Source organism: Salvelinus fontinalis, chromosome 10, assembly GCF_029448725.1.
Source record: "Salvelinus fontinalis isolate EN_2023a chromosome 10, ASM2944872v1, whole genome shotgun sequence".
In the NCBI taxonomy this organism is placed as follows: Eukaryota; Metazoa; Chordata; class Actinopteri; order Salmoniformes; family Salmonidae; genus Salvelinus; species Salvelinus fontinalis.
The window spans coordinates 13,947,559-13,971,722 of NC_074674.1; the positions used below are offsets into that span (position 1 = coordinate 13,947,559).

The 24,164-nt window shown below is 42.3% G+C and overlaps 1 protein-coding gene across 2 annotated transcripts in view; it reads right to left on the minus strand.

Annotated features, from left to right (window-relative positions):
• Nucleotides 1–2,283: 2,283 nt before the first annotated feature.
• Nucleotides 2,284–24,164, minus strand: part of LOC129863653 (interleukin-6 receptor subunit beta-like) — a 61,659-nt gene continuing 39,778 nt past the window's right edge. For both annotated transcript variants that reach the window (XM_055935779.1, XM_055935780.1), the window contains 7 exons: nt 21,881–22,081; nt 21,508–21,609; nt 20,786–20,929; nt 20,390–20,530; nt 17,088–17,184; nt 16,110–16,191; nt 2,284–5,395 (listed from right to left, as the gene is read on the minus strand). In XM_055935779.1, coding sequence (XP_055791754.1) covers nt 4,760–5,395; nt 16,110–16,191; nt 17,088–17,184; nt 20,390–20,530; nt 20,786–20,929; nt 21,508–21,609; nt 21,881–22,081 — 1,403 coding nt within the window. In that variant the 3' untranslated portion in view covers nt 2,284–4,759. The remainder of the gene's footprint in view (nt 5,396–16,109; nt 16,192–17,087; nt 17,185–20,389; nt 20,531–20,785; nt 20,930–21,507; nt 21,610–21,880; nt 22,082–24,164) is intronic.

Genomic DNA, 24,164 nt, shown 5'->3' on the forward strand with positions numbered 1-24,164 from the left:
ACTGCAGTGCATCTCCTCCTCATGGACTGCACCAGATTTGCCAGTTCTTGCTGTGAGATGTTACCCCACTCTTCCACCAAGCCACCTGCATGTTTCCCGGACATTCCTGGAGGGAATGGCCCTAGCCCTCAGCCTCCGATCCAACAGGTCCCAGACATGCTCAATGGGATTGAGATCCGGGCTCGTCGCTGGCCATGGCAGAACACTGACATTCCTGTCTTGCAAGAAATCACGCACAGAACAAGCAGTATGGGTGGTGGCATTGTCATGCTGGAGGGTCATGTCAGGATGAGCCTGCAGGAAAGGTACCACATGAAGGAGAAGGATGTCTTCCCTGTAATGCACAGCGTTGAGATTGCCTGCAATGACAACAAGCTCAGTCCGATGATGCTGTGACACACCGCCCCAGATCATGACGGACCCTCCACCTCCAAATTGATCCCGCTCCAGAGTATAGGCCTCGGTGTAACGCTCGTTCCTTCGACGATAAACGCCAAGCCGACCATCACCCCTGGTGAGACAAAACCGCGACTCGTCAGTGAAGAGTACATTTTGCCAGTCCTGTCTGGTCCAGCAACGGCGGGTTTGTGCCCATAGGCAACGTTGTTGCCGGTGATGGCTGGTGAGGACCTGCCTTACAACAGCCCTACAAGCCCTCAGTCCAGCCTTTCTCAGCCTATTGCGGACAGTCTGAGCACTGATGGAGGGATTGTGCCTTCCTGGTGTAACTTGGGCAGTTGTTGTTGCCATCCTGTACCTGTCCCGCAGGTGTGATGTTCGGATGTACCGGTCTGTGCAGGTGTTGTTACACGTGGTCTGCCACAGCGAGGATGATCAGCTGTCCGCCCTGTCTCCCTGTAGCGCTGTCTTAGGCGTCTCACAGTACGGACATTGCAATTTATTGCCCTGGCCACATCTGCAGTCCTCATGCCTCCTTGCAGCATGCCTAAGGCACGTTCATGCAGATGAGCAGGGACCTTGGGCATCTTTCTTTTGGTGTTTTTCAGAGTCAGTAGAAAGGCCTCTTTAGTGTCCTAAGTTTTCATAACTGTGACCTTAATTACCTACCGTCTGTAAGCTGTTAAGTCTCTTAACGACCGTTCCACAGGTGCATGTTCATTAATTGTTCATGGTTCATTGAACAAGCATGTGAAGCTGTTTATACCCTGTGAATGTTATTTATACATCTGTGAATGTTATTTAGATTTTTTACAAATTATCTTTGAAAGACAGGGTCCTGAAAAAGGGACGTTTCTTTTTTTTGCTGAGTTTAATTTGTACATTGCGAAACTGGATGGATATCAGTTTGGCATTAAGAGGATTCTGTCAACTTACTTTTTCACACGCATCTATTTCTATAAACTCAAACATACATCTTTATACCGTATGTATGTGGTAGAATATGCCTCCTCAAAAGTGTTTCTTCTCAATGTGAAGGACAGTGGTTGGTACAACAAGGAGATTCCCCTTTCCGTCCATTACCAGTATGCAGTTTTGTTTGGGGTGAACAGAAAGCAAGCGTGTTATGACTGAAAAACAGATGTACTTCAGTATCTTGCACAATAGGGTCTCTGAGTCACTGGCTGCAGCCCAAATGGCACCTTATTCCATTTACAGTGCACTACTTTTGTAGGGCTCAGGTCAGAAGTAGTTTACTATATAAAGCATAGGCTGCCATTTTGGGACGCACCCCAACCCAATGACTAGAGAAACATGAAGCTCATCCTTGTTTTGACCCTATGCTGTTCTTTAGAAAACATATCATTCACGGAGTCATTGAACACAAACTCATCAGTCCAAGTCTATGGTTTGCCTGTTGGGACTGAGCAGCACAAAAAAAAAGAATTTCCGTGGCCGTAATAAACAAAGCTTGGGGATCCACAGTTAAAGTGTGGGACATATGTCAAACTAACAGATCTTTTCAGGGGAAAATAAAGGAAAATGTAATAAATATATATATTTACAAAAAAATATATGGGGTTTTGGAAATGATGCAGACAATTGATGGAATTCACAATCTGCAATATTAAAGCTGATATACCCCCATAGAGTTGATATATTTTTATTAACACTTGACCCTAAATAATGGACCGACTTGGTAAGGTAGAGAGGGGAGGAGATTTTATTTTCTGAGCATACCAAAACAATATTGTGAACTGCTACTTCCTCCCTGTACGATGGACTAATATATTCTGTTCTATTAATGTTGAAGGTCTCTCTGAAAATAAAGCTCTATAAAGATATGCTGACTTAGAAGCGTAGTCAATTATTAGTTCACATGGATAACACTTTTGGTTTATTTCATATTGTATAATGTCACACATTCACAGACCATGCTCCAAAAAGGCCACATGTATTCTGGTGGCATGCAGTGAAGTACTAGGCTATGTTATGTTTCCCGTATATGTGGAAAAGTAGTGTTAACTGAGTGATGGTGTAAGAATATTTCTCAGAACCCTCAAAGTAGCAATATTTAAATAGTCCGTACATGTAACATCCCTTTCTGAGCATATTCTCTGTAGGAACAAATATGGGAGTTGGTCCTGTTGAGCTCTGTACATATGTTCCAAACAAAAGAATCTCAAACAAATGAACAAAATGTACTACACTTTTCAGTCTTCAGAAAATTCATAACACAAAAATTCATATGAAAAACATTTCCCAGAAACATATTATACATAAACTTCCCTTTCAGTATATATAATAATGCAACAGTAAGATCTCTATATCTGACCTTGAACAAGATATTTTCAATGGGCAGGGAACTTGCATAGCATTTCTTCACTTCATTCATGACGTAAAGTCAACAAGACTTTGAGAAAAAAAAAGGAATAAGGCATTGTAAAAAGGCCAAATATACATTTGTCAAACAGTTTTTCTATCTGGAAAGATTTGTCACTAACCATACACCTACTAGTGTAGCATACAGTGCCTTCAAAGTATTCACACCACTTGACTTTTTCCACATTTTGTGTTAGTCTGAATTTAAAATGTATTCAATTGAGCTCGTATCTCACTGGCCTACACACAATAGCCAATAATTTCAAAGAGGAACGATGTTTTTACAAATTAATAAAAAATGAAAAGCTGAAATGTTGAGCCAATTATTCAACCCTTTTTATGGCAAGCCTAAAGTTCAGGAGTAAAACTTTGCTTAACAAGTCACAAGTTGCATGCACTCACTGTGTGCAATAAGTATTTAACATGATTTTTGAATGACTACCTCGTCTCTGTACCCCACACATACAATTACTTGTAAGGTCCCTCGGTTGAGCATTGAGCAAGGAGGTTTTCCAGTGCCTCAAAGAAGGGCACCTATTGGTAGATGGGTAAAAAAAAAAAAAAAGCAGACATTGAATATCCTTTTGAGCATGGTGAAGTTATTAATTACACTTTGGATGGTGTATCTATACACCCAGTCACTACAAAGTTAAAGGCGTCCTTCCTACCAGAGTTTAATGGCTGTGATAGGAGAAAACTGAGGATGAATCAATAACATCGTAGTTACTCCACAATACTAACCTACATGACAGAGTGAAAAGAAGGAAGCCTATACAGAATACAAATATTCCAAAACAATATTCCAATGTATCCTGTTTGCAATAAGGCACTAAAGTAAAACTGCAAAATATGTGTCAAAGAAATGTAATTCATGTCCTGAATACAAAGCATTATGTTTGGGGCAAATCCAACACATCACTGAGTACCACACTTTATATTTTCAAGCATGGTGGTGCCTGCATCATGTTATGGGTATGCTTGTCATCAGCAAGGACTAGAGTTTTTTTGGGGAAAAAAATAATAATAAATGGAATAGAGCTAATCACAGGCAAAATCCTAGAGGAAAACCTGGTTCAGTGTGCTTTCCAACAGACACGGACACAAATACAGCTTTCAGCAGGACAATAAACTAAAACAAAAGTCCAAAAATACACTGTAGTTGCTTACCAAGATGACATTGAATGTTCCTGTGTAGCCTAGTTACAGTTTTGACTATAATTAGCTTGAAAACCTATGGCAAGACTTGAAAATGGCTTTCGAGCAATGATGAACAACTAACAACTTGTACAATCCAGCCTCGCATAGCTCTTGTACTCACAGCTGTAATTGCTGTCAAATAGGATTCTAACGTGTATTGAGTCAGGGGTGTGAATACTTATGTAAATCATGTTTTTCATTTTCAATAGATTTGCTAAAATTTCAAAAACACATGTTTCACCTTGTCATTATGGGTATTGTGTGTAGATACTTTCTGAAGGTACTGCATTTCAAGAGGGTCCTGTTGTATTGGCTAGCATCACCTTTTCGCTTCCTTCAAGTCCTCTTTCTTGGAATGATGCGTCATCACACTTTGTCCATTCAAAGTTCATCTTGGCCGGCTTGTAGAGAATAGGGGTCCACATCTAGGCTATGGATACTGTTTTCTTTGGAGGTCAATGGGTGACGCCAACTACCTAGGTCAGTAATTAACTGAAAATAAATGGGTCTGCACGTAGGCATCTATTTGCTTTTTAGGATGTTAAAACAATAGAACCTCGACATACAGGCAAACTATATCATCCACTTAAATTTAACAAGGCAAGTCACGAAGCCCACATGAAGTTCATGATTGCCATTTGGGTAAGTGCAAAAATAGGCTGATATTCATAATTTAAAAGTGAAAGTGAATGAGTGAAGTGAATGAAATTAACAAAGGCGCAGAGGAAGAGTCACTGTACATGAAGTGTGACAACCTCAAACTAAGTCACCATACGTCCTCCTAACACTGAGGCCTGTAGCCGCTGAGCTGAGGCATGTAGCTAGGGTCAGGGCCTGGCTGTACGTCAGGTGACTGACCCTCCTCTGTGGGTGTGGTCTGCTGAAAGTCCTCCTCCAGGGGGCAGAACTGGCGCAAAGCCAACCCCTGCTTCTTCATCTCCATCTGGTTCAAGTCCTCCAGGTCTCCGCTGTCGCCATTGTTCCCCGCAGGCAAGCGCCCGAAGTAGGGGTTCCGCAGGTAGCGCTGTGACTCGGGGCCCTCCGGGTGCTCCTCGCTGTCCAGCAGGGGTTGGGTGGACTCGGAGCGGGCGAAGCTGGGCGTCTGGGAGGAGCCGGACTGGGGGAGAGGGCAGGGGGTCTGGCCCTTGTAGCCGCAGGATGCCACCACCGACGAGTACTGGACGGTGCTGGCTGTAGTCTGGCCCTCGTCGCCACCCTCGTCGCTGTCCGAGACGCTCTGGTGAGGCGACGACAGGCAGGAGGAGCCGCCGATGCCGCTGCTATGCTCCTCCGACAGGTACTTGTCCTTCTTGAGCGGCAGGCCTGCCTTGTCCTCCTCACACAGAGACTTCCTGTCGAACACGTCCACCTCTACAATACTCACGTCACCCAGCGCATTCTCCTTAGGAGTGTCAGCCTGGAACAAAAAGGGAGGGTTAAGTCAAGTCAAGTTGTCTTTAAAAGTGCATTTCACATCTATGTTACAATACGCTGAAAAAAAGAGTGAAATGTTAAAATGACTGAAATGGACACATCTGCATTTAGCAACATGTGCCTATAGATGCAGTAAAGCAGTCAAAAGAGCGCAGACTTTCCATTGACCAGATTGTTAGATCAGAATTGAAGGTGAACCAAAGTGGATACTCGTCAAATCCATCATGATTTATGTATTGTAACAGGCCCACAGTGTTTCCTTAAAGATGCACTATACAGAAATTGGTCCGCCATTTTCTGGTTGCTAAAATTCTAATAGTTCGCCTAATTTCAGTTTATGTGATATGACATGCAAGTCAAGTCTAGAGAATTATTGTACCATCTAAACCACTGTGAAATATCTTTTCCATAACCCAAAATATTGTATTTTCAACTGGTGTAGAAAACAGAAAGTAAGACACAAAAACAACTTAGAAATAGCATAGAAATAGCACACATAGAACAGTTTAGAGCAATTTCAGTGCCAACAGAAATTGTATTTGTATTCCATAATTTTCATTTGTATTAGGATATAGAATTTGAATGTAATACTTTCAAATTTGTAATGCACAAATTGAATCGTTGAAATAACACACTGAACTTGTATTTCATGATTTGAAACTGAATTAAGTGAATATTGCATTCAGTTTTAAAATGTATTTCAATTTAATTGAATATTCAAATCCAATATGGTGGATATTACATTCATTGTCTGTGTATCAAGCTTACAAACTATAATTTCAAGTGGATCAAAGTTTATTATATTGAATTTCTCTAATGCATTCCGATTCAGTTTTCAAATTCAGATTCAAAACCAGAGACAACATGCTGGGACTTTGCCAGCTAAGAAAAGTAGAGAAGAACCGGATACAATTAAATGCTCACTGTGGTAAACAGACGTTTCTGGCGGTTTCTGAAGCAAATGTGGCATGTAGAATTTATTTTCTTCCTATGAATTTGGCTCTAGTGTTTGAACCGTTTTGGCTATAAACTATTATGACACCATTCAAGAAATTGGCCACCATAAGAATACAGTTGATTCGCCCTGTCATAGACATAAGGATAGACGTTCCACTCCTGATTTAATCTTGCTCTTTTGAACTAGGTCTCCTGCATGTCACAAGACTGTGTTAGCCCACTTAGCTAAAGTCCAAAGTGATCAGTTCTGGAAGCTAACACAAGTCTTCACGTCTCCGGTAAGGTTACTCATCAAAAGAGGCTGATTCATCGAACCATCTCGGTTACATTTCACCCTTCTTTGACCTCGTACTTAGATATCACGGAACCAATACAACTTGCGGCGAAATCCTGCACGGAGCTTTCACCATGCGCTGCCACTTTAAGAGCGCATCAGCAGTCAGGAAGGAGGAAATAAATAAATAGCTCTTCAGCCTCTCTGTGTGGAGCTCCTGGTTGGCACGGCAGTTGGACAGTGTGTGTAACTCTACAGAAGTCTTGTTTATTTTCAGCGTGCTTAGTTGTAAAGTATTTAAGTCAATCTGCGGTGTTACCACTCTAGGTCATGGTTGTAATCTTTTGGGACCGCTCCGGTCACTGTTCACGTGTAGTATTTTTTACTTTTACCCCTTTCTCTCCAAATTTCGTTGGTATCCAATCGGTAGTTACAATCTTGTCTCGTCGCTGCAACTCCCGTATGGACTCGGGAGAGGCGAAGGTCGAGAGCCATGCGTCCTCAGAAACACAACAACCAAGCCGCACTGCTTCTTGACACAATGCCCACTTAACCCGGAAGCCAGCCACACCAATGTGTCAGAGGAAACACCGTGCGTGGACTGTGCCCGGCCCGCCACAGGAGTCGCAGGTACGCGATGGGACAAGGACATCCCTGCCGGCCAAACCCTCCCCTAACCCGGACGACGTTGGGCCAATTGTACGCCACCCCATGGGTCTCCCGGTCGCGGCTGGCTGCGACAGTGCCTGGACTCGAACCCAGAATCTCTAGTGGCACAGCTAGCACTGCGATACAGTGCCTTAGACCACTGCACCACTCAGGAGGCCTAGTAGTAGCAACATTGTTGCCAAGCTTTGAAAAGCAAACCATCAGGTGTATCAGATGGACAGACAGTGCACCTGCAAGCCTGAAGTCAACAGCTAAGACCTCCCCTCCCTCTCTCGCTCTCCTTTTTCCCCTCTATCCCTCCAGTGCCTTTCACTGCAGCAGACGGTCTTTTTTCCGTATGCGTTGATGTTTAGTGTCGTTGGACAATTAGTCCCCTGACAGTTGTATTTGGTGTGACATTTTAGTTAGAGGAAGTTTGCGTAAGAGTTGATATTGTGTAGGACTATTTACATTTGGCCGAGAAGATGTGACATTTTAAGGCCTTTATTTTGTCTATGAACACCCCCCTACACACACACACACCCATTCATACCCCCCTCACTATATAGGTAATACACTATACTGGAAATCCTCTAATGTTGATGACTGGGTTCTGTCTTGTCAATTGTTTCTATGAAGTTTCCGTTAAATTGCTCTGCCATTATTATTGTATGAGGTATTATTGGTGGGGTTACCCCTGTGCTGTGATGTGTGTTTTTATATGGTGTGTCTTATCTTTTCTCTCCACTGGCTATCTGGCCAACAGGCAGTCTCTTCTGCTGATGTGTGTGTGTCTGGTAGTGGTACTCCATCGATCCTACTCATCCCCTTTCAACAGGGTTAATACCTGCCTGGCGCCTGAACAAAATCTTTCTCTTTACCCCTCTCTAACAATACCGCTACAGAATTGGAGCCCAAACAGTGGCTTGAAGAGAAAAGCACCCATGACACCACCCACACAAAGCTGAATCATGTCTTTTGTTGGAACCCCATACTGTGTAAATGTGGACACACCTAATGGAAATTATGACTGGGATTCTTTCATTGTGGAAGGACTCGGTGATGTAATGGAGTTGGAGAGCACTGGTCCTTATCCTCAGGCTTCAGGCTCAGCTATAACTTCTCCGCCATTACCCTCCCCTCAACCTCTTCCTGTTACCTTGCCCAGACAGACTGGGAGAGGTGTCTCTGTGCTCACTGGGCAAAGGGAACAACAATGGACACACACCAACCATAGTTTGACAATGCAGGGGAATTCCATTTCGCAAACACAGTGAAAGTGCGGAGGCTGATCAGAAAGATGTGCAGCTGAAGTTGGCTCACCTCCCCGTCAAATGGAGGAAAACCAACAACAAACTGCTCAGAGACAGAACTATTTGCTAGATTCTCTGAAGCAGGATGTTCAATGGAAAATGCTAAGTTTCAAAACACTCAGAAACTAACCATCTAGTCATAATCTATCTTGAGGAGGAACAAAAACAGAGAGCAGAGGAGTCAGCCTCTGTTGTGAAGGGAGTGTGTTCTTATCTGAAAGAGGTTATGAAGAACTCTCTGAAGGGAACTATTATTTTTGATTGAACAGACTCAAAAGGAGACCTGTATTGAGATGTAAAAATCACAGAAGGCCACAGACCTTCAACTGGAGGAGCTGCACCAGGAGGTAATGCAGTGCTTTTCCCTTCTGGACAAATCCCCTGTACCCCTCTTTGGGTTTACCTCTGCCTCAGGCTCTGCCATTAAGGGAATAGGAACAGGTAGTACTACAAAAACCCCACTGAAGATACTGTTAAACAACAGAACTCCCATTTCCCCAAGACCTCTTGCCACTGTCATGCCTCCTGTAGAGAGCTCCCTCCCTATCAAACTACTTTTCCCCACTTTTGGCAGCCCAGAAGATGTTGATCCACTGTTTTTCCTATCTAAGTGTAATGATTTCATTTCTATCCGGCCCCTTACTGACTTGGAGGTTCTTGCCACCCTCCGCATTGTTCTCCATGGTACAGCAAGAGACTGGTTGGAGATAGCTGGTGAACATGTGTCAACCTGGGAGGAGATTCATAAACGATTCTAATCCTCTCTATGAGGATGAACTGGTGGAGTCCAGGGTGAAGCAGAGCCAATACGGGACTTTGGCTTCTCCTATCGAGTTATATGTAGGAGATGGAAGGCTGACATTAGTGAGCAGGAGATGGTCAAACTCATTCGTAAGAACATGGTACCCCGCCTTGTCAGTCAACTTCGGGAACGTGTACAGAATGTGGATGATCTGGTGTGTCTTGGGACTCAGTGCTTCCAGTCCTTCACAAACGACCTCCAAACTCAAAACCCTGTTCCCTCATCCCAGTATCCCAACAACTCTACTGGGGCTAAACCGTCTTAGCCGTTTATGCCCAAGATCCAAGACAAAAGTCCAGTGATGTGCTGGAGGTGTAAAGTCCAACATCCTCCAGGTTCTTGCCCCCTTCTTGCCCCCTCTATGGAAAATACAAAGAAGAGGAAGACAAAAACAAGTTCCACCAGTAATGCCAGAGAACCCGGCTACCACCCTGCTTAAGGCCATACCCCCCCACATGACGAGAGGTGGCAACTCTCCCAGGTGTTGGAGATGAACAGTAACATCTGTACACTTATACCCGGCCATACAACTGTCTTCAAACACAAAATCTATACCCAGCATGAAGTCCCCATTAAGCAGCGTACTTACAGGCTGTCCCCCGCAATGAACAGCTCAAGAGCATCAATTCTGTGTCGATTGCAGGAAGTAATGCCTACCCTCTATCGAACATCAATGACATACTGGAATCTCTGGCAGGAACATCCATCTTCAGTAATCTGGATCTGAACAGCGGATATTGGCAGGTGGCAATGGGTCCCGCCAGTCAGGACAAGACTGCCTTTGTCACCCCTGCTGGTTTGTACTCCTTCAAAGTCATGCCTTTTGGTTTGAAGAACGCTCCAGCAACCTTCCAAAGGCTGATGGAGACTGTCCTGGGAGATCTGAGGGGAAGAAATTGTCTTGTGTATCTGGATGACATCATAATCTACTCTGCCTCTGATCATCTGCAAAACATACAGTCCATATTCGACAGACTAAAGGCTGCAGGTTTGACCCTGCAGCCAGAACTCAAGTTCCTTGGTCATGTGGTTAATGCTGAAGGTATCCATGCAGATTCAGCCAAAGTTTTAGCAGTGCGGGAGTTCCCCATTCCCACATCCCTCAAGGCTGTTCAGCACTTCCTTGGTATGGCTGGATGGTACCACAGGTTAGTGCCTGACTTGTCAAAGGTTGCTGAACCACTCAACCACCGTAAGAAGGGGTTGAAATTCCAATGGACCACTGCATGCCAAAGTGCATTTATAGCACTGAAACACTCCTCCAGTGCTTGGACATCCTAACCTGAATGCTCATTTCATCGTGTACACCGATGCAAGTAAACAGGACTTGGAGCAGTCTTGGCTCATCAAACAGGACCTGGAACATAATAATTTCTTGCCTATGCAAGTCACACCCTTAATTCAGCCGAGAGGGATTATTCAACGACAAAGGGAGTGCGTCTTGTGGTCTAGGCTTTGGAGAAATGGAGCTACTACTTGGAGGCGAAGGTCTTCACCATTGTCACAGACCACGCTGCTCTGCAGTGGGTTCTGGCATCAGGCAAGACCAACAGCCGTCTTATTCACTGGTCTATCAGACTTCCGAGGTTTGACTTCATCATTGAGTATCGCAAAGGAAAACTGAATGTTGTATCAGATGCCTTTTCTCGGATTACAGAGACTGTCAATGTTTGTCTTCCATTGTGCAGCACTACCGCTAAGTGTCTGGATGATGAGTGTGTGGAGAGCACGGCAGAATGATGCCGCCATCATGGGGATCCACAAGAGTCTGTCTGAAGACTCAGAGTTGCTTCAATGAGAAGTTCAGCATAATTCAGGATAAAGTGTATCGAAAAACTCCAAGAGGAGATGGAACACACAGCACCCATTACCGTGTCTTCATTCATCCCCTCTACATTGAGTGACCAGATGATCCAAGCTTATCATGCCAACCCCATGAGTGGACCTTTCTGTTTACCACAGTGAGCGTTTAATTCTATCTGTTCTCTTCTATCTTTCCTGGCTGGCAAAGTACCAGGATGTTGTCTCCGGTTTTTCTCATTTGAATTTAGAGAACTGAATTCGAAAACTGAAACTGAATGCATTTGAGAAGTTGAATATATTGGTCCTCTATTTAGGAGTTATAAAAAAGCTCAGGAAATATATATACACATTACCGTTCAAAAGTTTGGGGATCTTAGAAATGTCCTTGTTTTTGAAAGAAAAGCAACAAAAAATGGTCCATTAAAAAACATCAAATTGATCAGAAATACAGTGTAGACATTGTTAATGTTGTAAATTAATATTGTAGCTGGAAACGGCAGATTTGTAATGGAATATCTACATAGGCGTAGAGAGGCCCAATATCAGCAACCATCACTCCTGTGTTCCAATGGCACGTTGTGTTAGCTAATCCAAGTTTATAATTTTAAAAGGCTAATTGATCATTAGAAAACCCTTTTGCAATTATGTTAGCACAGCTAAAAACTTAAATAAAAAACTGGCCTTCTTTAGACTAGTTGAGCATCAGCATTTGTGGGTTCGATTACAGGCTCAAAATGTCCAGAAACAAAGACCTTTCTTCTGAAACTCGTCAGTCTATTCTTGTTCTGAGAAATGACGGCAATTCCAATGCGAGAAATTGCCAAGAAACTAAAGATCTCGTACAACGCTGTGTACTTCTCCCTTCACAGAATAGAGCAAACTGGCCCTAACCAGAATAGAAAGAGGAGTGGGAGGCCCCGGTGCACAATTGAGCAAGAGGACATGTACATTAGTGTCTAGTTTGAGAAACAGACATCTCACAAGTCCTCAACTGGCAGCTTCATTAAATAGTACCCGCAAAACACCAGTTTCAACGTCAACAGTGAAGAGGCGACTCCGGGATGCTGGCCTTCTAGGCAGAGTTCCTCTGTTCAGTGTCTGTGTTCTTTTGCCCATCTTAATCTTTTCATTGGCCAGTCTGAGATATCACTTTTTTCTTTGCAACGTTGCCTAGAAGGCCAGCATCCCAGAGTCGCCTCTTCACTGTTGATGTTGAGACTGGTGTTTTGCGGGTACTATTTAATGAACTGCCAAAATCATATTAGTTTGTAGCCCACGGTTCGGATGCTACAGACGCTTTAGTGAGAATACTGATTTTCGGATTGTTTAATGGTCTGACAGTCCGATTTTAGATATATTTGACTGTTTTCGCTGCATAACATGTAGATGTCCCGTTTCAGGTTCAGAAAAAGTGACTACTAAATGCTAACTCCCGTTCGTATAAACTGGTAAGCATAGCTAACATACAGAAATCGGTGGTGTTAGTCAAAGTCATTTTCAACCGTAATGCGGTTAATTGGTAACGATGAACATGTGTTTGGATTGACATCCATACAAGCATTATATTACAATTTTTACCCCAACAAGCTGTAAAATAAACAATGGTCTAAATGTAGGCAGATTTTTCTGGGGGGCACTTGAGGAGACTCAGGATCTATACCCCACGGCCCTTTACCCCCCACGTTACGTTTCCATGGCAATTCCATTGTTTTGGTCAAGTTCGATTGATCTCTTTACCGCATCTATCGAATAGGAATGCATGGGTGGTAAAATGGTGAAATGCAATTCCTGAACTGAAAATCAACCCATTATTTTCAAAGACTTTGCCACTCATGAATATCATTTATTATGCTCCTCTTGAACTGAATTGGAATTGAGCCCAACCCTGATGCATAGTAGTGAGGAGGGTTATAGATCCTCCTAGTGGTGAGGGAAGAACATTTGGTGTAAAATGGATCAGGACCTACTCCTAACTAAATGCATAAAAAAAGTGTCAAGTTCCTCTATAGCTCCCCAAATTGTGTGAACTGTCAAATTAGATATTTTCTTTTACCTTTTGGTCCTATCACTTGTCATCTAGGTAAATCACACCTGCTGGTAACACAATGACTCATGTGGGTCATTCCATGTCATTTCAGAAAACCATGACACCCACCATCTCAGATTGTTCTAAAATTGTTTCTGCAGTTAGTAAAAGATAAGATTAACATTCATAAATTATTATTTTGTTGAAATATAATTTGATCTCTGAGAAATTAAGCTAATTGATTGCAACCAAATTGCTCAGTGTATTCAAATAATATTGAATATAGTACCTCAAATCCGATTTGAACCAAACTTTTTTCTAACAATGGTTAAGACAATTAGAATGGAGCAGCGGCCCGAGTACTCTCATCCTATATAATGTATTCTCTGTGAATTTGGTGATGTTTTCCCCCCTGTTCACAGAAATTAGTAATTGAAAATTGTTAGGTTTATGTCCCATCCTACATCTTGATATTTACCAGGTTCTGACCCACCCCAAAATACACTCGCACACACAGAGAGTATCTCTCAGATTCCAACTGCTGATTCATGCTTGGACAATCAAATATTCTAAACCAGGGATCCTCAACTGGCAGCCAGCGGGCCGAAATTTGGCACGCGGGTGAATTGTTGGACATAACGTAAAAACACCAGCTCCAAGTAATCCCATAACGGAGAGATATATGTGACCGTATACAAATGTAAGCAAGTTTTTTATGTTTTAGTCAGGATCTGTTTGGTCAACTTGCAGTCTACAAATTATGTTCCAGCCCCCTGACCATACGCTGAAGAAATAATTGGTCCGTGGCTGCATCTAGTTGGTGATCCCTACTCTAAACTTACCAAAGAAATGTCTGTTGATTGCCAATTTGAATATGTGCAGTTTAAGGAATAAAGATTCATGAAATAGGCTGTGTAGTGCAGTCATTAGATTCATGTATTAGCAATATCAGACTCATTAGGAGTTTCCATATGAGGATGCTGAGATCTAAATATAGGGACATCTTTTGTTCAGAAGGGACAGGAATAGATATGGAGGTGGAGTCACAGTTTACATCCAAAGTCATATTCCAGCCAAACAACGCAATGACTTAATGTTGAGTGAAATAGAGGCTCTGTGTCTACAAGTGCATTTACCACATTTGAAACCCTATACTAGTTGGCTGCTACTACAGGTCTAATGCTGATGTGAAATAGCTTGATGTAATTTGTGAAATGTTTAATAAGGTACACTATATATACACAAAAGTATGTGGACATCCCTTCAAATGAGTGGATTCGGCTATTTCAGCTACACCCAGCCATGCAATCTCCATAGACAAACATGGGCAGTAGAATGGCTTTACTAAAGAGCTCAGTGACTTTCAACGTGGCACCGTCAAAGGATGCCACCTTTCCAATAAGTCAGTTCATCACATTTGTCCTGCTAGGGCTGCCCCAGTCAACTGTAAGTGCTGTTATTGCGAAGTGGAAAGCACAAAGAGCGTAAAAATCAGCAACACTCACTTCCGAGTTCCAAACTGCCTCTGGAAGCAACGCCAGCACAAGAACTGTTCGTCGGGAGCTTCATGAAATGTGTTTCCATGCAGCCGCACACAAGCCTAAGATCACCATGCGCAATGCCAAGAGTCGGCTGGAGTAGTGTAAAGCTTGGACCTGACCTCAACCCCATCGAAACACCTTTGGGATGAATTGGAATGCCGACTGCGAGCCAGGCCTAATCCCTAAATCAGTGCTCGTCCTCACTAATGCTCTTGTGGCTGAATGGCACTCACTAGAAAAACCAAAACACCAAAATGCTGGCCCTAAGGTACAGTAATCTACCAAAGGTCCTACAAGGGGTTCAATCAGGACTCATTTGTGGATGAGGATAAAAATGTGCGATGGCTGGAAGTGTGTAGTGAGGATGATCCTGAAATGGCACTGAGTGTGTTTGTGAAATGATTTATATGAGTATTGTTGATAAGCATGCCCCATTAAAAAAACACACTGTGAGGTCAAACAGTGCCCCATGGATTGATGATGAGCTGAGAAATGTAATGGTTCAATGTAACGATGCCAAAAAGGAAGCAGATAGATCTGGCACTGTCTGATAAGCAAAGTTATTGTACATTTAAGAAATCTTGAGACCAAGGTAAAAAGAAAGGATATTATCAGCACAAAATATATGAAGTCAAGGGTGACGGGAAAAAAAATATGGAGAACTTTGAATGTTATAATGGGTAGGTATTCAAACATGTTTGCCTCCTTTCTTGAATCAAAGGGTATGTTTTTTACAAAACAACATTGCAAATTACTTTAATGAATATTTTACAGGCAAAGTAGACAAATGGAGAAATGCCATGAGTCCAACTGATGACTGTCATACACACTTATAAAAGATTGCATTACGAATGAGAGGCATTGCAAGTTTGGATGAAGGATAGGATGAATAAACAATACTCTGAGGCGCAGCTCCATACTACTTGTCTTACTCGTAGTTAGAAAAAAAAAACTTGGTCCAAATTAGATGATAGGTATTATATATATTGAATATTATATAAATATAAATGGCCAATTTGGATGCAATCAATTAGCTTAATTTCTCAGAGATCAAATTATATTTCAACAAAATAATCTTCTGTTTCTAACAACCGAAACGATTTTAGAACAATCTGAGATGGTGGGTGTTTTTGTGGTGGAACGACCCATGTGGATGTTACGGTCAGTGGAGAGCAAATAGGAGCAATAAATGTTTTGAGAGTTCAGCAACACAGATAAACTTAATTGACAAGTGGCTCAGCCGGTGAGTTGTACTATAACGTTTTTAAATAAAGTACCATCTTATCTTACGTAAACATCCTCTTTGACTAGCACAGGAGGCACTTAAACTTACTTTGGATGTGAAATCAGGAGACCATTTGGCGATAGTGCTGTTGGAGGGGTCTGGAACCGGTGGCCAGATCTTCTTGATTATCCTACATAGAAAACAACAGTGGGGTTTGAAATGATTGACATCCTTGATAAAGATGAGCAAAAATGACTGTATACAATAAATAATTCAAATACTGAGCTATATTGTGTCGACAAATTTTGGTAAATTATAGTCTTTTATACTAATACAATTGTTCCGAGATAAATATTTTGTTGATTTACTTAATATTGTCATCATCGCTAATCTTTATCAAGGGTGTCAATTTCGGACACCACGATACAGGATGCATCCCAAATGGCAACCTATTCCCTATGGGCCCTGGTCAAAAGTAGTACACTATAAAGGGAATAGGGTGCCATTTGCGACGAGGCTTTAGTGTCACACACTAGTCTTACCTTGTATTAACAATAGTGATGGCTGTTGTCCAATTGACAAGGGCGCTGGGGATAAGAGCCTCTACATACACATTCCTATGTTGTTCCTTGGTAAACTGAGTGGGGCCATACTTGCGAACATGACACGAAGTTTAACTTAAACTATTTGATACTAGTACTAACGTTACTTTTTCCTTGTTTAGACAGAGACCGACTGATGTGTGATAGGAAGCATACTCCCCAGCAGTAACGCATCAGCGAGAGAGCATGTTTGAACTAATCCTCTAGAGTTTATTAGTCCTTCGATAAACATTTTTTTCTGAGTAACTAGTCAAAAGTGCAATTGTGCAAGAATATTAAAGTCGTTTTTGACTCATGGTGGAAAGAGTAAAAAAAAAAAAAGAGAAAAAGTCTGGATTTAATAACAATTACTTTGTGTTACTCAAATCTGTGTAAATTGCTCTTACAATTGAACATCACACGTCAGCCATTTTAAAACATCCAAATCTAAAATGTAGAGACATTTTAGATTTTCATACAATTCAAGAGTGTAGTTGAGACTTACGAGTCCATTTTGTAAATGCAGCAGAGCATGGTCAGCACTACGGAAAAGAGGAAGCTGATGCACACAGACACCACGATGGCTTCTATCTGCCCGGAAGCTGAGGGATAGACACACAGAACTAGAATGGACATTGGGAAGCTAGCAACATGCCTTAAAAATCGACCATGTTGGTCAAGAAAAATGTCCTTCTAGAAACTGTGGACTAACACGGGTTGGAGATACAGTAACTGTACAACTAAAATAGACTACAACAAAAAGGAGAATAGACAAAAGGGCACAATGAATAGGTTGAAGTAGCGACTACCAAATGTATTTGGTGCATTGGGTGTTCAGGACTGCTACTTTGAAAAAGCTTTACTGGGACACGTTACAAAATATGAAAATATATTACTGGAATACAAAATATATAGAAATATATTGAAAAGTTCTAGGATGGAACATACTGTATATACAGTACCAGTCAAAAGTTGACACATCTACTCATTCAAAGGCTTTCTTTATTTTGAAAAAAATGTCTACATTGTAGAATAATACTGAAGACATCAAGACTATGAAATAACACATATGGAAACATGTAGTAACCAAAAAAGTGTTAAACACATCAAAATATATTTTATATTTGAGATTGTTCAAAGTAGCCACTCTATGCCTTGATGACAGCTTTGCACACTCTTGGCATTCTCTCAAACCTTTTCATGAGGTAGTCAACTGGAATGTATTTCAATTAACAGGTGTGCCTTGTTAAAAGTTAATTTGTGGAATTTCTTTCCTTCTTAATGCATTTGAAACAATCATGTTGTGTTGTGACAAGGTAGGATTGGTATACAGAAGATAGTCCTATTTGGTAAAAGTCCATACTATGGCAAGAACAGCTCAAATAAGCAAAGAGAAACGACAGTCCATCATTACTTTAAGACGTGAAGGTATGTCATTGTGGAACATTTCAAGAACTCTGTGCAGTCGCAAAAAAATAATCAAGCGCTATGATGAAACTGGCATTCATGAGGACCGCCACAGGAATGGAAGACCCAGAGTTACCTCTGCTGCAGAGGATAAGTTCATTAGATTTACCAGCCTCAGAAATTGCAGCCAAAATAAATGCTTCACAGAGTTCAAGTAACAGACACATCAACTGTTCATAGGAGACTGCGTGAATCAGGCCTTCATGGTCGAATTGATGCAAAGAAACCACTACTAAAGGACACCAATAAGAAGAAGAGACTTCCTTGGTGCAAGAAACACGAGCAATGGACATTAGATCAGTGGAAATCTGTCCTTTGGCCTGATGAGTCCAAATCTGCGATTTTTGATTCCTACCGCCGTGTCCTTGTGAGACGCAGAGTAGGTGAAGGGCTGATCTCCACATATGTGGTTCACACCGTGAAGCATGAAGGATGTGTGATGGTGCTTTGCTGGTGACACTGTCTGTGATTTATTTGGAATTCAAGGCACACTTAACCAGCATGGCTACCACAGCATTCTGCCGCAATGACCCAACACACCTCCAGGCTGTGTAAGGGATATTTGACCAAGAAGGAGAGTGATGGAGTGCTGCTTCAGATGACCTGGCTTCCACAATCACCCGACCTCAACCCAGTTGAGATGGTTTGGGATGAGTTGGACTGCAGAGTGAATGAAAAGCAGCCAACAAGTGCTCAGCATATTTTGGAACTCCTTCAAGACTGTTGGAAAAGCATTCCAGGTGAAGCAGGGTGAGAGAATGCCAAGAGTGTGCAAAGCTGTCATCAAGGCAAAGAGTGGCTCCTTTGAAGAATCTAAAATAACTTATTTTGATTTGTTTAACACTTTTTTGGCTACTAAATTATTCCATATGTGTTAAACCCTTGAATGAGTGGGTGTGTCCAAACGTTTGACTGGTACTGTATACACAGAGTGCAGTCAGAAACTATTCAGACTTCTTGACCTTTTCCACATTTTGTTACATTACAGCGTTTTTCTAATATGAATTACATACATTTTCCCCTCATCAATATACACACAATACCCCATAATGACAAAGTGAAAACAGGTTTTTAGAAATGTTATTTACAAAAGTATTCAGACCCGTTCCTATGAGATGTGAAATTGAGTGAAATTGAGCTCAGGTGAATCTTGCTTCCATTGATCATCCTTGAGATATTTCTCCAACTTGGAGTCCACCTGTGGTAAATTCAATTGGTTGGACATGATTTGGAAAGGCACACACCTGTTTATACAAGGTCCCACAAGTTGACAGTGCATGTCAGAGCAAAAACCAAGCCATGAGGTCAAAGGAATTGTCCATAGAGCTCCGAGACAGGATCGTGTCGAGGCACAGGTCCTCAGCAAAAGCCCACTTGGAGTTTGACAACAGGCGCCTAAAGACTCTCAGACCATGAGAAACCAAGCTTGAATTATTTGGCCTGAATGCCAAGTGTCACGTCAGGAGGAAACCTGGCACCATCCCTACGGTGAAGCATGGTGGTGGCAGCATCATGCTGTGGTAATTGTTTTTCAGCAGCAGGAACTGGGAGACTAGTCAGGATCGAGGGAGAGATGAACGGAGCAAAGTACAGTGAGATCCTTGATGAAAATCTGCTCCAGAGCACTCAGGACCTCAGACTGGGGCGAAGGTTCACCTTCCAACAGGACAACAACCCTAAGCACACAGCCAAAACAACGCAGGAGTGGCTTCGGGACAAGTCTCTGACTGTCCTTGAGTGTCCCAGCCAGCGCCCGGACTTGATCCCGATCTAACATCTCTGGAGAGACCTGAAATTAGCTGTGCATCGACGCTCCCCATCCAACCCGACAGAAATTAAGAGGATCTGCAGAGAATAATGTGAGAAACTCACCAAATACAGGCATGCCATGCTTGTAGCATCATACCCAAGAAGACTTGAGGTTGTAATCACTGCAAAAAGGTGCTTTTTCTTATAACTAGGCAAGTCAGTTAAGAACAAATTCTTATTTACAATGATGGCCTAGGAACAGTGAGTTAACTGCCTTGTTCAGGGACAGAACGACAGATAGGCTACCTAGGCTACCTGCCGCCTCTTCAATAAACTACTGAGTAAATGGTCTGAATACTTATGTAAATGTAATAGGTTTTTATTTGTAATAAACTTGCACAAATTTCAGTTTTTGCTTTGTCATTATGGGGTATTGTGTGTAGATTGATGAGGGAAAAACATACATTTAAGAATAAGTCTAATGTCACAAAATGTGAAAAAAGTCAAGGGGTCTGAATCATTTCAGAATGCACCATACACACACTCTATACCTTGTATCAAGAAGTGTCCAGTAAACAATGCTTCACTCACCATACATCAGAGTATTGAATGACAGGTCCGAGCTGTTTGTAGAGCCTTGTACTGTAGATGCCATGACCCGCACAACATACTTGCTGTTGCTGGCCATGCGCTTCACAGTGTAAGAATAGGTGTCGTTAGAGACAACTATTGCTGAAAAAAAACAAAAGAAATTTGTACCATTTTTTTATTTTTTATTGCAGCTGTAAATGTTTAGGTTGGACAAAAAAAAAACATATACTGTACTTAAAAATATCAGTACTGACAAGTACTGCACTTACAAATACCAGTACTTGCAAAGACTTACTGGTATTTTCAAATAGCAGTAAGGGTCCAACTATAGCCAAAGAAACACATTCATAAAGAGGTATGATTGTGTAGTAACGTCTACAAGGGGTGGTTCCTTACAGTGTTCCTTGCCCCCTGTGATGAAGAAGATGGTGTAGTTGGTGATGAACCCTCGCTGTTTGTCCAGTGGAATCTCCATCCACTCCAGCTCAGCGTCGTTTTTCCCTGTCCGCCTCACTTTCACAGAGGGACCCTCCAGAGGAACTGCATCAACCAGAACAGGTGGTGCAATAAATATGTTATTAACATTATTCGGCGATGTCATTTACAAAATGGCCTCCAACACTCTACTCAACAAATTGGATGCAGTCTATCACAGGGCCGTTCGTTTTGTCATCAAAGCCCCATATACTACCCACCACTGCGACCTGTACGCTCTCGTTGGCTGGCCCTCGCTTCCTTCTCGTCGCCAAACCTACTGGCTCCAGGTCATCTACAAGTCTCTGCTAGGTAAAGCCGTGGACGTTAAAGCGTTGGACTAGTAACCGAAAGGTTGCGAGATCGAATCCCCGAGCTGACAAGGTAAAAATCTGTTGTTCTGCCCATGAACAAGGCAACTATAGGTATACTTAACCCACTGTTTCTAGGCCATCATTGAAAATAAGAATTTGTTCTTAACTGATTTGTCTAGTTAAATAAAGGTAAAAAAATGTAAAAAAATAAAATGAATTAGGTCCAGGAATAGTCTTAAGCTGTGTCCGGGAAACCGCCACTATAGGTATATTACACAGAAAATACTGTGTATACTTTACAGTAGTTCAGTGACTAGTACTATTTCTTACCTCCTTGTTCCAGAAAGGCTGCTATGGTCAATGGCTTCCCAGTCCACCCAGAGTACATGGGATACACAGATATATTGTAGCGATTGAACTTCTGAAGGTTACCTTGATTGGGAAAATTAGACATAAGACAGTACAATAAGGTTTGGATTTATTTGATCCCTGTGACCCGTTTACCAATACAGTCAACATTAGGGATGAGTTCCACACAAGTTTTTCCAGAATCAAATCAGTTGATGGGTGTCACTTACATTGTATTTTAATCGAACCCATCCTCAGTCAACATAAGACATCAAAACCAGCAGAAAGACAACCAAAGAGTTTATAGCCAAACTACAAGACAATACTCAGTAAAAACTCAGTGTCTCCTTCTTACCTTTAATGGCTGCCGTCCTAGTATGCCTACGTTCTCTCTGCCAGTCCATAGCGCCATCGCTGACAGACACCCACTCCAGTATGTACTCCGTCACCTCGGACCTGTAGGGCTCCCCCGTGGCCGTCACATTGGGGGGCTGCCATTTCACCCACAGCCTCCCCTGCTGGGTAAACCAGCTGAGCGATTCCACCGAAGGGGGCTCTGAAATACACAGCACACACAAATACAACGTGACACCATGATATGAGCATCTCAATGCCAAACTACAACGCTTTACGAACACAAATATGCAGGACACGTGAGATACGTGAACCATTTACATCAATATACTGTAGTCTCTCCTGACACACATTCGTATAAATATATGAACAGAGCTAAACCAAGCTAGCTAGATGGCACAAGATAAACATAATATCACAATTTCTAAACCCAGAAGCACAACATTGCAAGATTTCTGGGAATGCTTGTGAAGCAGACACGGCAGACCAGACCAGGGTTTGGCAAGTCAATGGGAGAAGTAAAAAGTCACCCTTTAGTTGTACATTTTCTTTAAATCTAAATGGAAAACCTAGATCCCGCACATTGACTCCGTACCGGTACCCCCTGTATATAGCATCGTTATTGTTATTTTATTACGCTACTTTATCAAATTTTTTACTTTAGATTATTTGGTAAATATTTTCTCAACTCTTTCTTTAACTGCATTGTTGGTTAAGGGCTTGGAAGTAAGCATGTCACAGTAACGTCTACTACTACTGTTGTATTCGGCGCATGTGACAAAGTTTGATTTGATCAAAAAAAAATCTTCAGCGTGTGCAAATTCTGCAAGCACCTTTACTCTCGTGCTCTATGCCAGCATGCAAAATGGGTGTTAATGCATGCAATGCTATATTATAAAGGTGGTTTTCCTTATGCTTTCCGGTACCTCAGAGCCCTCCAGTTCACCCCCCCTCGGGTGAACTTTTTTTGCGACACCTCCCAATTTACAAAGGAAGCACTGTGCACTCCTGAACGCTACAACTCTCAGGAAGACATGCATGCTTTCGGTTTTCCTTTCTGATGCTCACAAGGACTCGTTAGAAAGGTGTGTGACAAAAAAAATCTGCACCTAATGGCTGAGGGAAATGAATTGAAAGCATACATCGTTCAGACTGGAATTTGGCATTATCCTTGTATTATTTATTGAGATGCTTAGTTTTCAGATGACTTTGAAATGACCTAATTACTTTTAAGAAGCTTTAAATAGTTGTTGAAAAACATTTAAAAATGGTGAGCGAGCATTGTGCAATACTATAGTTGAGATTAACTTCCCTTGCTCTTAGGACATTTCCGCAAACACTGCAGCCGACTCGGGAATACATCAACGTGCAGAGTGTACTCTGCTTCTAATAATACACGTTTCTGCTTTGTGGGGGACTATCACCCCTTACAATGACACTCAGTCACGCAACTGAACCAATGACTCCCACTGGTGAAACACTAGGCGATATCACAGAAAACCCGCCTCAGTTCGCAGGTACTGAAACGGTTGCCACACGGGGACGCTGTGGTGACTGACAGGCCTCGACAGCCACTGAGCATTTTGAAGCACAAACACACCAGGAGATTTGGTTGAAAGATTACAGCCAATCTAATCTTTTTGTTTGTGCCTTGGATACCAACACCAACCCCTGGTGGGGTGTGTGGGGGGGGGGGGGGGGGTTATACAAACAGGGGGGGGGGGGGGGGGGGGGGGGGGACTAGCCCAGACCCATAATGATCCTTAACGGGGGGGGGGGGGGAGACTACGTGCAACACTGTACGAGCCCACCAGAGCAGAAAACAAATCTAGTTGTAAACTTCCCCATGAGAACAGAGTTAGAACACTTCCTTGCCATTCCTTGCCATATGTCATTTCAACTACAATGCAACTAGTAAAATGCTTTAAATCATGTGTTCTGGTAGGAGGACATTTCAGAATAAAATCGGTAAGATAACTGGCCCCCTTGAGTACCAGTACCAATGCCGGCACAGTCAGCCCAGCCAAAACCAGTACGAAGGTTAGAGACCTCACAAGTCAAATTGATATTGATAATAGCGACAGAGGAGTTAGTAGTCTCTCAGATTGCAACACGTGGAAGGGAATCTCCAGAACACTCTTCTGATGGTTAACACACACGCTACTAATAAATAGAACCCTCCATTCAGGAGGAAAGTTATCAAAAGTCATGATCACACCGCGTATGACTCAGTGCTGGTTCAGTGCTTATAGAGTACTTCCGTCGTGAGGTTAGCTCCTCCATGG